We start from the raw sequence: 17,241 nt of genomic DNA on the forward strand, positions 1-17,241 counted from the left end.
AAATAGTCAACACACAGTAGTTTCTGAATAGAAGAGAAAACATTCTAGCAACTGACTGGATAGAAAAGTACAAATTCACTCAGGTTAAATCCCAATACACACGATGTACTAAACACACGGCTCAGCTCAGTTAGAGTGGCGTGGTTACTCATTCATTTCTGTACACTCCCCTTGACAACCTCTGCTTTCGAAGGCACCAGGGATTCAGAGCCTCAATGTTCTAAAATAAACTTAAGCCTTTAAATTAAAGCATTCTGTTGGAATTTTAGAGGCATACAAACTTAAAAACAATAGTCTAAAAATCTAGTAGAAAGAACAATGAGAAGAAAGACAATAATCTTTCAGAGCTTATTTTCCGAAGGTTCAGGTAAAGAGGCAAAGGGAGTTGGGGAATGAGGAGTGAAAATAATGCTAACAGAAATAGGTTGGAGCTGGTAAAAAATGCAGATTGGAGGTGCAAGACAACAGGAATTCATTCCTGAGTTCTGGAAGAAATTCTTGGGAAGTTCAAAATCAAGGTGCTAGGAGACTTGATGTCTGAGGAGGACACCCTATCTAGTCACAGATCCTAGCTTGCTTCATCTTCCTGTGATGAGAGAGATACAGCTTTACACAAAGGGAAGAGATAAACGTACAAGAGTATTCCCTTGTGATCTGACGACCTGCCATGGGCCTTACCTTTAAAGCCAGCACAGTAAAGCTAAGGGTTTCAATACTGTGTAGAATTCCATGAGAATTCACACACAGTCTAAGCCCCAAATACTGCAAAAAGGTAGGTAAAAGAGGGTAATGGGATGAGTATACTCATATTATACACAAACACACACACACACACACACACACACACACAAAATCATTGGATAAGTGTTTTAGTCAGGTCATTTGATGCAGTGAGAAGAACTACAGTGCTGACACTAATTACATGCTGAAAACCTCACAACAAGGCTAGAGGTGGCCTTCCTCTTTGTGAAGCTCAGGAGCAGAGTGCTGGCCTGACATGCGTAGGGTTTGATCCCCAAGACTACACAGACAAAGAATATTCCTTTTATAATTGTTTCTCCTGCCTGAATAATACATATGAAATGCTAGCCATTTTACATTAAAAAAAAAAAACAAAAAAAACCTTGACTTTTCTTAAAAAGGAAACACAGCAAATTAATAATAACAAAAAACCTGGTAACACTGCTAATGATAGTTGCCATTATGCATAAAGAGGGTTCAGGGTCACAAGCCTTCTTCCCGTAAGTACATACTGGGGATACTCTGGATGAATCAGGATCAAATACACACTAGAATGCTATGCAAGCTTTAAGACCATTCTATTTTAAGATAGTCAAAGTATAAAGATGAAAAAGCATGAGGCCATATTCTTGGAGTGATTTCACTTTTCTTCAAAAAAAAAAAGTGTATGTTTAAGCACATATATGTACACACACATACACACAATAGAAAGTAAGTTTGAAAAAATACATACCAAAAGGTGAAGAGTAGAAAGTGACGGGAAGAGATTTTCTAGCTTGGAGCTTGCTCTGTAGACCAGGCTGGCCTCAAACTCAGAGGACCACCTGAGTGCTGGGATTACAAGCAAGTGCCATCCTGCCCGGGAGACACTGTCTCTTTCAAATCAGAAAAACGATAAAACCATAACCATTCTGTCTGGGCAGAAATTTAAAAGTAATACTTAACTTCCTTGAAAATAAGGCTCATTTTATCACTCAACCTACCAGGATCCTCTTTATCATAGAGAAAGGCAAAACACTGGTAAATATATCCCACCAACAGCCTCTGAATTAAATATACTGTAGCCTTATATTTTTGGAAATATCACTGTAAACTTTAGAAAATTTCTTAGGATAAGAAAAAAAAAGTTCATTCTAATCTACTTTGTGAAATTCTACACATATTTCTTAAATTGAGATTTATTTTATTCTCTAGAGAGGAAGTCACCCATACTCTGACATAACAGTTTATATAGCCAACACTTTCTACATATTTACTATAGGTATGATGTATTAATGAGTAAATGAGACAGGGTCTCATTTATTCTAAGATGACCTCAAACTTGTAGCTGTAGATGACCCTGAACAATCTTCCTGTGTCCATCTCCTGAGTGCTAGGATTACAAGCATATACAGTGCTGGGCCTATATATTATTAAGTAATGAATGACAAGAACCACTGCAGATAGAAAGAGCTTTTTTTATTATTATTTTTTGGGCTTTGTTTTTTACAAGAACAAAAATATCCAATACAATAAAACTCATATTGTCAGTTGATTTCCTTAAGAAAGGAACACACATTTGAATAATTTGTAATTCAAACATATCAAGTCCCCACTTATTTCCTTCTCTTAAGTCAGCCACAGTAGAAACATTTTGGTTAAGTGTTCACATTCTCTCTCACTTTTATTCATACTGAAATAATACAATATTAATAAACCAAAGTATTTGCTGCTCGGAAAGCTGGAAAGGTTCTTCGACATAATTTTGATATGCTAAGAAACCACACCAAACATGCATTTGCAAATGGATAAAAATAAGACTGCTCAAAAGAAAATATAAACAATAATTTCTTTTATCTAAATAATTTCAATTGAGTGAATATATTCATCTGATAATATAGCCTCTATCTTAAAATATAAAAAGTGCTCAGATTACCTGTAATAAAAATCACAAAAGTCTCAGAGAACTGAAAATAATTTAAATAAAGATGGTACACTGAGAATCAAAATGACACCTGTGCTGTCAGGCACCGAGGGAGGTGTGAATCTACCTGAACTCAGAAGAGGACTAAAGCAAGGAGACTGAACATGCATAGCTTCCTGCCTGAAGACGATAAAAGTGTCTCTGAAAGGCTTCCTTCCACGTCTTCCTTTAGATGAAAGCCACTGAAACTGAATCAGGTATTTCAGCTAGACTTTGCAAAATGCAAATTTGGGATACTTTTCTTGACTGTACTATTCTAGCTGCAGTAGACGCTCAAGAGCTCAGAGTATAAGCAAGCATTTTTTTTTTTTTAACCCATGTGTAGAGGCTAGTCTACCTTCTTTTAGTCAGGGTCTCTCAGTAGCTTGATGCTGACTCAGTAGGCTAGGCCACTGGCCAGTGGACCCCAGGTGTGTTCCTCTACTGATTCCCCAGTGATGGCATTTCAAACACACACTAGCAGACCCATGGTTCTAAAGAACTCAACTCAGGCAGGTCTTCAAGCTTTGCCAGGCAGGCACTGAACTGAGTTATCGCCTCAGCCCCACCCAAGTAGGTATCTTTGACAACATCTAGATCCCTAAGATTCCATACTATTAAAAAAATAGACTGTGGGGGAACACAGCGGGAAGAAGGAGAGGGGAGGGAGAAGGAAGGGAAGAGAGGGGAAGGGAGGAAGAGAGGACGGAAGAAGAGAGGAAAGGAGAACACAGCAAGAATTTTGAAGAATTTTCCGTGCCCAAGTTGCTCTGCAGCCTCACTGGAGCCACCCTATGGCAGGCTCATCAGTATAGAAACAGGGACAGTGAACCATTTTCCTGAAAACACTGCAGGAACGTACTATTGGAATAATTTTTTATAAAAAAGAAATAAAGTAACACTACCTCACTTTAGGGGGGATGCTCTAGAGAGTTCCAATCTGGCTCTCTTACACGTCCTCAGATTATTTTGCAGGTCACAACTCCAGAAGAATGCAGGACCTTAGCAATCAGAAAATGGCTTTCTTCCATCTTTATCCCTGGTAGCAAAGAACATGTCACAAAGAAGTTCATCCCCCCCTCCACATTATAGTTTATGTGGATGTACTAATTTTTAAAACCTCTTATTATCCTTTTTTCTAAGTAGCTGCAGATTACTATCTAATGTTTTATTAAAGTGTAGTGTAGTGCATTTGGGTAAGTTTAAAATGAGTATCGGGACTCAAACTAAGTGATACAACATGGCTTTAAGGGTACCAATCAATAGAAGAAAGAAGGATGAGGCTGAAAAAAACTTGTTGGCCAAGTAGGTAGCAGCAGAAGGAACCAGCTGAGAATGAGTACAAACAAAAAGCTAATATGTTCATCCAGCTTCCAACACACTTGAGAGCAGCCTCACCTCCCATGTCTGACGTGGTCTTTAACCAGCTAGCTGCCTGCCACCTTGACAGCAGGCATTTGGTGAATAGGCAAAAGGCCCAACAGCACAAGAGTGAAAGAGTGGCCAGCCTCCCATGTTAAAGTACCAATGGCAGCGCCTGTTCTCTGACCCACAGAGAATCAGAAAAGGAATGCAGAGGCTATAGGCCCCACAAGCTCCACTATGGCTTGTGCATAGTTGCAGGACTAGTTAAATGCTAACCACTTCTCACTTCTATCACTAACCACAGAAGAGCATCCTGAGTTCCAGAGAATGGAAAGTAGGAACCTATTTTCTTTGGATAAGCCTCAGATCAAGCAAAGGGTAACCAAGTTTCTTTAAAATGTTGTTTCTTAGATATGTAGATATAGAACAAACACCACTAAGGTCACTGTATATTTTATCATCCAAACTGAGCTAACTCTGGGGGCACAAGGGAACACTAGCAACAGGGAACACAATTATGCCAAGACAACAGACATACGCAGGACCATCCTGGACAGACACCCAAAGTGAACACCTGATGTTTGCAATCCTTGCACTTCCTTCTCAGGTTGTACATTAATGGCACACAATAACACTGGCAGGATTTAGTATCGAACAGAGTAATAGAGTTTTGGTTTGTAGGGAAAGAAATTTCCCAGGTGATGGAACGTGCTCTTCACCTTTGACCCCACCTAAATTTCTCAGCATATGCTAATGCCTTTGCATGGGTCATAGACAGTGGTTCTCAACCTTCCTAATGCTGTGATTCTTTAATAAAATTCCTCATGTTGTGGCAACCCCCAACCATAGAATTATTTTGTTGCTACTTCATAACTGTAATTTTGCTACTGTTATGAACTGTAATGAATCAGATATGCAGGCTATCTAATATTCCACCCCCATGGGCATCACAACCCACGGGTTGAGAACCACTGTTCTAAGTGAGCAGTCTCTGTGTTAGAATTTCTCTAAGACAAAAACAGTAACTGTGAGTAAATTACTTAGATTCACATCTTTACTTTCCTTCCTAAAATATTTACTGGAGTCATTTTTAGCACACTTTGCTCCAGAAGCAAACTCCAAAAGGACAAGTCCCAATTAAGGGACTAGATCATAGAGTATTTTAAAATCTTTATATTAACCACAAGATTCTCATAAATACAATTCCACAAAATATTTTTAAAAACCTCTACGAATGTACTTGGTGAGTGGCTGCGGGAGCCAAGACACAGGCAGGACTGTGGCAGGAGAGCCCGGGCTGGAGCTGGGCTGTGGCGCAGGCCTTCAGTTTCTGAACAGAAGCATCCTCTCCGAGCACTTCTGCCCCACAAGGTTTGCATACTCCAGCACAGCAGGCTCCTCACTTGGGTCATTGTGTTGGTTCTTAAAAACACCAAAAGGCATGGCGGATCGTCTATAAAACACCCGTACTCGGTCAAGGTCCTTACAACGCCCTTCATCCTCTGCAAAGAAACAAATACAGGTCAAAGACTGCAATACATCAAAGTCAAGCTAACATTGAAGTGTGAGACCTGAAACATGATGGACTAGCAGGTCCTCTTGACAGGATGCCTGTGAGCATGTTCCTAAGAATAAACAGGAGGTTCTCAGTGAAGGCAATAAGCATTCCCTAGTGTGCTAGTCAAAACAAAGAATTTCATTCAACTGAAAACCATGCTACCAAACCCTACCTTTCTGGTTTTTCCAAGTGCAGTAGCATCTGCAGTGCTCCAGAATGTTTCTAGAGTTCATATTAAGTCGTTGGTGTGTCTCTAGCTAACATGCTGCCTGACGCACTGGCTCTACATAAAAACTTATGGCCAACTTAGTAGGCATAAGGAGGCCTGGCTTTGCATAATCTTGTTCTTTACAGAGGGCAAAGGGCAGATTCTCAGCTTCCAAAGAAGATATAGCACAGAGTGCTGTGGCTGCTGCTATTGAGCTTTCTCGGCTTCCATATACAAGAGTTCACAGTTTGTATCAACACTGCAGCCAAGTAGAACATCTGTGTCCCTTCCTTCCCTGAAGCTGGGCATGGCCTCATGACTTGTTCAGGTCATCACAAGTAGTGCTCTCTGAGACTGCAAGAGCTTTTCAGAGACAACAAGTTCATCCGTATTGTCCTTCTGGCTATAATCTGTACATGGATCAGCACAAGGCAGGAGTCCTAACTTCTGCCTTGGAGCCTGAGGTTAGGAGCTGTTTTTGTCTTGGACAACTCTGACTTTCATGGAACAAATTGTCATTCCACCTGAGCTGCCCATGCCTAGATAGTTACGTAAAATAATGTTTAAGCCAACATTACTCTAGATTCCTATTACTGGAATCACTGTTAGTTCTAATCCAGAGAGTAGTGTTACACTACAACCATTAACATGTACACACATGTAAAGCACGGAGCCATGCTACCCATAACCTGACTTCACAGTGCAATCACTGGAGGAGGGTTTTAGGAGTCCCAAACATCTTAGAATCCTTCTGCAGAAATACCAAGTGCAAATTGGTGTGAATGAACTTTAAGCAGCAGAATTTTCCTAAGTATTTAAGTTCTCAGAGCAGGGCAACAGCCACAGAAAAGCTTCTGTGTACATAGTTCACAACGTGTCAGAAAACCACACACCAAAAGTCTGCCCGTGAGGAACTGGTTAAAGACAGCAGCACAGGAGAGAACGAAGGCAAAAAACCCAGCAACTGTTCTTTCAGCTGAAAGCCCAGTGCAGGCAGTATGAGTCCCTGACTCAAAATCCTCAGGATGAGCTGAGTGTGGTGGAGCACACCTGTGATCCTAGCACTTGGGAGTCAGAGGCAGGAGGATCATAAGCGCAAAGCCACACTGGCTACACAGAGTTCTAAGGCAGTCTAGGGTACACAACAAAACTCTTACAAAAAAAGACAACCCAACCAAACAAAAGCCCAAGCACGAGGGCTTTCGATAGTGAATTCTGGAATAGCTGCATACTTGTAAAGAGACCTGGGAAAGGAACCAAGCCAAAGCGTGAAACTCACTATGCTTTCTTATGCACTAAAAACAGACCCAGAACATCTTACACAATGTAAGCATGGCTGTGATCTACCATAAACGGTTGGAGGTGGAATCTGTAACTAAGCCACAACATTTAAGTTTCTTCTTTCTCAGAAGTTGTTGCTCTAAAGCAGCATCAAACTCAGAATTCCCTGCAGATCAGTTTGGGAGTGCCAATGTACTGCCTATTTGCCTAAATGCACATGAGAGTGAGGGAGCCCATCCAACCTCAGGCTCCAGGCCTGTCTACAGGTCTGTAGCAGAGCATCTGTTCAGTCTGTCGGGCTGCATGGCCTGTGGTTCCTTCCTTCTCAAGGAAGGCAGAATTATTTGTACCTCTCAGGAGGCAATTATGCTAGGCTCCTGTCTGCAATCATGGCAGAGTATTAATAGTGACAAGTGTTGCCTCTCTCCCATGGGGTGGGTCTCAAGTTGGGCCAAATAATAGGCAGAGCTTGGGGAGTTTTGTGGAAAAGTGGGAGGAAAGATTGAGAGGTCAAGGTCACCACAAGAAGACCTACTGAGCCCATGGAGAGAGTGAACCATCAACCAAACAGCATGCATGGGCCGGACCTTGACCCCTTACACGTATGTAGTAGATGTGCAGTGTGCTCATCATGTGAGTCCCCTAACAATGGGACTAGGGGCTGTCTCTGACTCTGTTGCCTGCCACTGGACCCCTTTCACCTAGCTAGGCTGCCTTGTCTGGCCTCAGTGGGAGAAGATGTGCTTAGTCCTGCTTTGACTTGAGATGCCAGGGAGGACTGGTAGTCCTTAGGGCCCTCTCCTTCTCTGAGAAGGAGAGTGCAGTGAGGGAGGAGGGGGTGTGAGGGTGAAACTGGGAGGAGAGAAAGGAGGAGGCCAGGTTCAGGCTATGAAGTGATGAAATAAAATGTTTCTTCATGGCCCCACTATCATACTCTATTAAAAAGGCACTGTAACACTAGGTGCACATGACTGCGTCTATCAGACTTTTGCCAACTTATCTTCACGCCATTTGCGTTTTTGTTTGTTTTTTGTGTTTGTTTTTCCAAGACAGGGTTTCTCTCTGTAGCCCTGGCTGTCCTCGAACTCAGGGATCCTCCACTTACCTCTGCCCCATGTGAGCCCTGGGATTGAAGGTGTGTGTCACCAATGCCTGGCTATTTCTTCACATCTTTTGATTTCATAGCTAATGAATGACACCTAGTACTCTGGGCTTCTCACATTTCTCTGAACCTTCAAATCTTAGTTAAGATGACATAAGTCAGCACTCACACCAATTTAAACTGGTAATTCTCTTGGGAGTAATTTTATTTACTTAACCAAGAAAGCATACTATTAAGCTATTAACATCTAAACAAATGACAAAAATTCAGCTTTCTATTTTCAAAGCAGCCTAGCTTTTCTTTTAAAAATCTTAAATTGGGCTCAGCTGTTAAAAAGACTTGCTGCTCTTGCAGAAGTCTTCTTGGTTCACAGTTAGTTCATAACCATCCATAGCTCTAGTTTAAGGGATCCAAGAAATCTACACACACGATGCACATGCATACATATACAGATAAGATAAATAAATCATGTAAAATCTTAATTACAACTCAGACTTAGAATATAAACAAAATTCTGGCCAACCAAAGAAGCCAAGGATAATCTAAAACCTCCAGCATTCAGAACGAAAGAACACAGATCAATTAAGATACATTTTAACAGAAACATAGGAAAGATGGAGTTACACATTAAAAAAAAAAAACTCACTATTTAAGAAAAGAATTATCAAGCTACTCAGCAATTCATTACTGACAAATTAATAAACATCTAGTAGCTGCCACACTGTTTAAGACAGTGACAGTGAAGTGTGAAGCATGCTGGCCAGCTCAGGTATGGCGAGCATGGCTCTGCAGGCCTGGCCCTCCTCCCTCATCCCCTCTGCCTTGCTAAAAAATTAGTGTACATTCCTAAAGCTGGCCACCAAGGTCTATTCCCTTATTTGGCCACTTCTTCCTTTGGAAGCTTACTATCAAGGGCTAGTCATCAAAGTACTGAAGTCCAGCAATCAAAAGCCCCCTTTGGTTCACCTAATTTACATGCTCAATCAAAATTAAACACACAGGGTTTCCCCTTGTACCTTTATAAACCACCATTTTTCCATGACACATCTGTCTCCTCTCTATCCAGAGTCAATCCTTTGTCCTACTCCCCTCCAGGATAAAATAGCCCTCCCCCCTCCCTTGTTTCCTTCCCTTTCTCCCTCATCTTCTGTCTCCTGTCTTTGTCTCTTATTCCCTGTTATCTATCCCTCTAGGGCAAAGAAATGTTTGTACTGAGAATTTGGTGCTGGGGGTCCTGAGCCAATACTTTCCAACTTGTGTTGTTAAACTCAGATATTACAGAGATAAAGTGGAAATATCACTCCACATAATATAATCTTTGTGCCTACATTTTCTCCCTTTCCTTCCCAAACTCTAATCCCAGCATCAAAAGCATTTAAATACTCAAAGATGGAGTTTTGGATCATTCTCCTATCGCACTTTAGGGCAGAAAACGGAATCACCCCAGAAGTGGGGATAACGCATGAACCCTGGAAACCCCTGACCGGCATCGCAGAAGCAGAAACACTCATTCTGGTGCTGGCTGCATGGCCTGTGGCTTATGATCATCTAGTCACAGCCTCAAGGAAGGGACAGTTATTCTTAGTATATCCTACACAGTGACCATTAAAAGCAATTTAAACATAAACAAAAAATCCTGAAAGTTACTTAAAATACTAAAAAGTATGATTTAGTTACTAGGAAGAAAAATATAGCTCAAAATTTTACAACAATCTTTTTATCAACTTATAAATACCAACATGACAACAGTGCTCACAGACAAATCTACAGTGCTAAATCAACAGGCATAAAGGCCTTTCCTTAGCAGGACTTGAAGACACCCAGGAACAAGCTATTTTGATATGAAGATGGTTGCCATGGTAGCCGAGGAACGCTGCCAGCTTACTGAGATATAAGAACTTGTACTTTCCCAAAACTGTATCACAGTTTAATTTCATAACATAAAAACACAAGAAGTCTTGCAAGATCTCAGAGATAAGCATTTGGTCACCAGTGATTCAAATGTGCTGCCAACTCCATGATATTTTAATCAAGGAAAACTCTGTAGGGGGGTTGCTTGATTGCTTACTCCCCACAACTGTTCACTCACAGGAGATGAACTGGTTAACAGGTGCTTTCAAAGCAAGAGACTCTAGAGAGCAAAGCTGTACTTCTTAGGGAACTCTAACTTATTTGTTCTCAGAGACGTAAGCATTTTAGAGGTTTTTCTAAAAATGATTAAGCAATCCACTTGCATAAATTCATAATTTATTGTTACAACATTGTTCCATAAGCATAGTTTTAAAAAATGCAGGTGTATATATGGCAAATAAACTTAAAAATAAGCAGGGAAATTGGTATAAGAACTAAAGTGCTGAGCAAATATGCAACAGGGAGATATGACACTAATATTAATGGTCACTTTACAGAAGCTAGAACCACCTGAGAGAAGGGCATCTGGATAAGCCTGTGGGGGTTATTTTGATCTTATTAACTGAGGTGAGTGGTGTTATTCCATGGCTGTATAACATACCCTCAACTGTGTAACTGGAGAAAGGGAAGTGAGCAGCAGTATCATGGATTCATCCCTCTCTCATACCTGACTGTGGATGTAATGTGGCCAGCTGCTTTAAGTGTTGCTTCCTTGACCTCCCCACCATGACATGTGTGTGTGTATGTGTGTGTGTGTGTGTGTGTGTGTGTGCAGAGTAAGTCTTTTATAAACCCTCCGTTGGTTTTGTCAGAGTATCTTATCAGAGCATCATGTAAACCAAGGTGAGAAATACACAATCAAAATTCATCTCTGGAATTTCAAAGTGATAGGTGGTATGAGTGCTATTCTAGCTACTATAAGAAAGAGAACACATGAGAAAGGAAGCTGTCCAGCACAGGACAGCAAAGCAGCATGGAGGTAAGCACAGTGTCGCTTCAGATAAGCCATCTCCTATCCCCTTCTTCAAGCTCATGTGGGGAGGCTCAAGATTTGCTTTCAGACAGAGTTGTCCTCTGAGAGGCACTATCCAGCAGTGCCTCAAAACAGATGCTGAGATTCACAAGCAAACATTGGGTGACGTGTGGAAAAGTGGGAGGAAAGACAAAAGGTCCTGGAGGTGACAGGAGCTCCACAAGAAGACCAACAGAGCCAACTAACTGGGGCCCAGAGGGGCTGCTGAGACTGAAGATCAACCAAGGACCAGTCAACCTAGGCCTCCTACAAAGATACAGCAAATGGGCAGCTTAGGCTTCATGTGGGTCCTCTACTAAGTAAAGTGGGGACTGAATCGGACATGGACTCACTTGCCAGCTTTTCTATCACTTTCCCGTGGCGGAACTGCCTTGCCAGGCCAGAGGGGAAGAGGATAAGCTCAGTGCTGATGCAACTTGATAAGCTGGGCTAGATGGGAAGGGAGCTCCTCTTTGCTGAGGGAAAAAAAGGAGGGGAAGGGAAGGTGGGACTGGGCGGGGAGGAGGGCTAGGGCTGTAACAAGGATGTAAAGTGAATACAAAAAGTTTTTTTTTTTTAATGGAGAAAAAAAATTGCTTTCAGAATCCATCACAGAGAACTTTAATACACTTAGATTTTCTATAAAAAATATTCTTAGCAACTTCACTATAAGTACTTCTTGATAAAAAAATAAAGACTAAGACAAATCTAAACTTAGCCTTTTTTGTAAATTATCATTGGATATAGCTTTATGAAATATAATTCAAATATCAAAAATTCACCAACTATATGAAGAGTCCTACCAAATAGTTAATAAATTTTAGCCCATTTCCATCACCTGAAAAATAAAGTTTCCGTCTGTTGGCAGTCAACATACTGAGGAACTGCCACACTGCTGTCCAAAGCACTGGTGTCCTTTTGGATTCCCAACAGCAGTGTACAGCATCTTACTGTGGTTCTGATCTGAATTTCTCTGCTGGTAATGATATTGAATGTCTTTCCATGAATGGCTAATTTTATTCACAAAGTATCTATTTGAATCATCCGCTCATCTTAAAATTTGACTGTCTTTTTTTGGGGGGGTGGTATGAATTCCTTATATATGTTCAGACATCTGTTTTTTGTTTTGTTTTGTTTTTCCTTTAAATTGAAGTTTCAATTTTCTTTCTCCTCCTTTTCAGACAGGGTCTCACTGTGTATTCCTGGCTGGAACTTGTTATGTAGACTAGGCTGACTTTGCACTCACACAGATTCACCTGCCTCTGCTTCCTAAATGCTGGGAGTAAAAGCGTGTGCCACCAGGCCCAGCTGCCTTCCTTCCTTACCAGTGTCTTTGGAAGCGTAAAAAGGTTTGATTCTAACAAACTGATTTGTTTTAATTTTCTCTTTTCCTTTCTGTGCTTGTCATGTCATATCTAAGACACCAGTGCCTCATCCATGGTCATGAAGATTTACTTTGTGTTTATTTTTTTTCCAAAGATCTTTGTAATTTTCTCTCTTAATTTAGGTTTGTTTTTAGTTTTTTGCAAATGTAAATCTGGGGACCAATTTCATTTTCTGCATTTGAATATTCAGCTAATACAAGGTCATTATGTGACAACACTATAATTTTTACCCACCACTGAATTATCTGAGCACATTTTTTTTAAAGTAATTAGTCATAAACATGAAGTCTCTTCTAACTCACAGTACTGGTCCAATGAGTATTATGTCTAGCTGAATGCCAAAAACCACAGTATTAAGCTCCATTCTTTAAAAAAAAAAAAAAAGCTACTCTGGGCTCCTTTAATTTCCAAACAATTTTATGACTATTTTTTGAATGGAGGTCAACCAGGTTTAAAAAGTATGCAGGTACAGATTGTGCAAAAGTGTGTGTGAGTGAGGTAAAAGAATAACTTAGTGTCATTCTCAGAAAAAAAAACCAAACCAAACCAAACCAAAACAAAAAAACCACCACTTTTTGTTGGGACAGGGTCTCCCGGCCTGGAACCCTGTCAAGCAGACTAGACTGACTAACCAGAGAGCTTGCAGGGATCTGCCTGTCTGTCAGTCGCCTCTCCAGAGCTACCACACTGGCTTTCCATGTGGTTTCTGTGGACTGAACTCAGGTCCTTAAACTTACAGTGGAAGTGCTGTGCCAACCAAACCATCTCCCCAGCCCTAAATATAAATTTTAAAGATAAAATATGATTTTGTAAAACCGTGGGATAATAATGAAAAAGAACTCTAATTTTTCTACTCTATGTATTCTGAACCTAAGCATTCTATTAAATAAATAGCTATAAGGTTGATGTGACAGGATACTTACATCTGAAGATATCTTTGTACAAAATATTTATTAACCACTTGACCTATACACTACACTAGTTCTGACGGTAGTACATTTTGCAACACACACTTTATCAGGTCACCACATGAGTGACATTACATGCCTGATATATAAATTCATCATTTCTAATATTCTTACCAAAACTATGTAACTTTACTCTAGTTACAGAGAAACATATGGTGAACACAAATTAAGGAATAAATACTCTATAAAATAACTGGACTGTATCCTTAATAAAGTATTAGGTCATTTTTATCACCACTACAAGTGCTACCATCATAGCTCAGAGTCTTGTGGAAGAAAGGGAAAAAAGAAGTTAAGATCCAGAGGACGGGATGGAGTGCTGTGAAATAAAATGGCTGTTGCACTCATGACTCACAGAACTATGATTGCCTCCACAAACCCCTCACAAGATCAAGTCAGACAAAGAGGATACTAGCTAAGATACCTCAGGACACTCGAAACATATGCCAACGAAACCGTGATAGAAACCAGAGGAACAAGTATATAAAAACTTCTTTTAAAAAAGTAGTACATTAGCTATATTAAGTATTGCCACGTGGCTCTTAATGTCCAACATTCCTTAGATCAGTGGTTCTCAACCTTCCTAATGTTGTGACCTGTTAATACAGTTCCTCATCTTGTGGTGACCCCAACCATAAAATTATTTAATTGCAATTTCATAACTGCCAATGCTACTTTAATGTTATGAGATGCAGAAATTCTCTGTAAAGCAATAAAGGGATTGGGGCAGACTAGAAGATAATTGTGAATGTTGTGGTCAACTGTTCCAATAATGAAAAGGGGAAAAAAAGAAAAAAAAAGAAAAAGAAAAGAGAAGAGAAAAGAAAAGAAGGTAACTTTTAAGACAAGGAATAGTAAGAATTTAATTAGAGATCTCAAGTTAGAATAAACATCATAGTAATCACTATTTTTAAAAAAGGCCTTCTAACACTATGGTCATCTGACCATAATGGTATGTATAGTCAAGGGACTTATGGCAGAGAATGCATGACCATGCTAAGGCTTTAGCTCAACATACTCCCACTGCTGACACAGCCTACTCAAACTGCAATCCACCTAGGTTTGCTCATCCCTTCACCTGGTCCTATCTCCAGCAACTCTACAACTCTCTGTGAACCACCTACACTGACTCTCTCTCTATCTCTTATCAGTTCCCTGCCTATCTCTAGCAAGGCACTTTCACCTCTGTGACTCTCTATTGTAGTTATTCCTTATAACACACACACACACACACACACACACACACACACACACACACACTTACGTACTCTGTGTTAAGTACATGAGAGATATTAGTAATTAAGATTCAGATAAAAGAACCGTAATTGCAAAAAGCCAGCAATCAAGGAAGATTAGGACTACTTGGTAAATTGAAGCTAGTGAAAATATGATAGCTTGTATTCATTGTTATTCAATAAATTCTGACATTGTGAAAAGTCACAAACTATTATATGTTTCTAGCATAGCATATTATGGTAATCAATAATCATTCCACTTCTGTTCTCATTACGGATTTGGCAAGAGAGACATACCTTCGGAGTATAAGTGCAAGCAAGTGGTTCACAGACATACATAGAGACAAAACACCCAGACACACACGATGATCCAGACACACACGATGATCATGATGACAACAATAAAATTAAAGAGCACAAGTAAGAGCACACAAAATAAGCTCATCTGATATCTTGGTACAGCAATGTTTTCATTCACTAACTTGTTATAGAAGCTAACAAAACTCCATTTTATTTCATACATAATTCAATAAAGTAAATCTGTAAAGAATAAAAGACAGAAGATTAACAATAAATGAGAGAGCAGAAAGGAGCGAGACAGACACTGACGGTCTCTTAAGCACCAGTTTGAGAGTGTCAACGTCTCTAAAGTAAGGATAGCCACAGCAGCAGTGTATATAATCTTGTCTTGTTACTACCACAACTTTAAAGTTTTTTATTTTCTCAATTTATTTCTTACTAATTTTTTAAAAGGTTCACTGAGATTTTTATACAATATGCTTTAATTATATTTACATCTTCCTTACCCAATTATCTCTAATAACAAGAAAGATTTTAAAAAAATCAAGTCCGACATGTGCAGCCTTATATTCTTAAACGTGTGGCCCCCACTGGAATATAGGAGACCTATCAGAGATCAGTACTCTTGAAGAAAGTAGGCCCTCCTCCCAGCAGCTCTCAATTGCCAGCAGCAGCACTTCAGCTGAGGATGGACGGTTCTTAAATGTCACCATCCTCTCTCTCCTTGCTGGTATTTGTTTGGCTTAAGCTTATGCAGGCCTCATGCATGCTGCCATGTCATCGTGGCTACACTGTGTTCACCCGTCCAACCGCCCTGTTTCCAGAAGAAAAACACTGCTTCCTTACAGTCATCTCTCGCCTATGGCTCTTAGATCACCCTCCTTTCAAAACTAATTTCTCAGCTTTGGAAGAAGATGCTGTGATAAGTATGTCTTGTTTAGGGCTGGGCCAAGCTAAAGAAAAAAGAATAATAATTATCCCCTTAATGAGATAATTAGTTTTCCTTCCCAGAATCCTTGGCCCCTAACAGAGACACTTACAGAGCCACGGCCGCGTCGTTTCATTAAGTCTTCCCGCTTTTCCAAATTACTCAGAGGACAGCAATTTTCCCTTTTCTTTCTACCTCTGTTCCAAGCATGCCTTCCCTAAAACTCTTTCTCTAAAGCCATGTGGCTGCTTATCCACCATGTAACCTCCATGCCAGCTGATTCAAAAGGCAGGCAGGCCTTTCCTCTTTTTTTTTTTTTTTTTTTTTTTTTTTGCTACATCTCCCTCTTGCAGGCAGCTGCTGAAATCCACAGCTTGCTGCCCTGCAGTTTTTCTTTTAAACTAATAAAATTGTCCTTGAGCTTCTTTTTGAGTCTGTTCTTTAAATTTCTGCACTAACAAGACTAAAAACCAAAGAGGGCACCCTAACTTCCCCAGTAATATGTGCTAACTGTGGTGAATTCTCCACAATTTCTGGTAATCATCTCATATTCAATGCACATAAACCAAGAGTTATGATTGTTACATTTGGATATGAGGTTCTGACTCGCTATCTGCCTCCACAAAGAAACTTTTACACACAAAAGAGATAAGCAAAATGCTCTTCAGAAAATAAGCTTTACTGTGTTCCTGGTGAAATACCTTCCTTTTAAGGGAGAAATGTTTTTTCAAAAACTCCTCTTGCTGTGCAGGTTGGATGTCCAGGGCTTTCATTTTATTCTGTCCTTCCACTCTGTCGTGTACAGCAGTGCATGGGCATGCTTTATGGACTTCAGTGCTCTCAGCAAGGACTTTTGTTAATGTGGAAATCCGCTTGCTATCTCCTGACTGGCATCTCCACAGTGACTCAGTGCTCTTGGCTTTCACTTTTACTTTACACTTTTCAACACCTGCTAAGCTTCTTGTCTTACACAGCAAAGCAACAGCCAATCAGTTGAAGTGGACCACAGGAGCACCAAAAGCAGCTTCTGTGCTTACAACACTCAGCTTTCACAGGGTTCAAAATCTTCCAAAGTCAAGACTTTCTAACGTCCAGTTTCTCACAGTTTAATCTTTCAGAACTCTTCCCTTATCAAAAAAACTTGGCTCAAAGAGCAACAGGAGTCTACAGAGCAGAGGGCCCTTCGAGGCAGCAAGGCCTTCAGTTTTACATTGATGTTTCTGTTAAACTCTTTAAGATAGAAAAGCATTTTTCTTCAGTGGCCTTTGAAAAGCAAAAGGAAGCACCATGGGTAACAGCAAAACA

General features: G+C 40.2%; 1 protein-coding gene across 8 annotated transcripts in view; it reads right to left on the reverse strand.

Moving 5' to 3' along the window:
* Positions 1-2,178: 2,178 nt before the first annotated feature.
* Ate1 (arginyltransferase 1) overlaps positions 2,179-17,241 on the reverse strand; it is a 115,040-nt gene continuing 99,977 nt past the window's right edge. For all 8 annotated transcript variants that reach the window (XM_021647879.2, XM_021647874.2, XM_060381055.1 and 5 more), the window contains one exon: positions 2,179-5,550. In XM_021647879.2, the coding sequence (XP_021503554.1) occupies positions 5,372-5,550 (179 nt within the window). In that variant the 3' untranslated portion in view covers positions 2,179-5,371. The remainder of the gene's footprint in view (positions 5,551-17,241) is intronic.

Source organism: Meriones unguiculatus, chromosome 1 (genome assembly GCF_030254825.1).
Source record: "Meriones unguiculatus strain TT.TT164.6M chromosome 1, Bangor_MerUng_6.1, whole genome shotgun sequence".
Classification (NCBI taxonomy): domain Eukaryota; kingdom Metazoa; phylum Chordata; class Mammalia; order Rodentia; family Muridae; genus Meriones; species Meriones unguiculatus.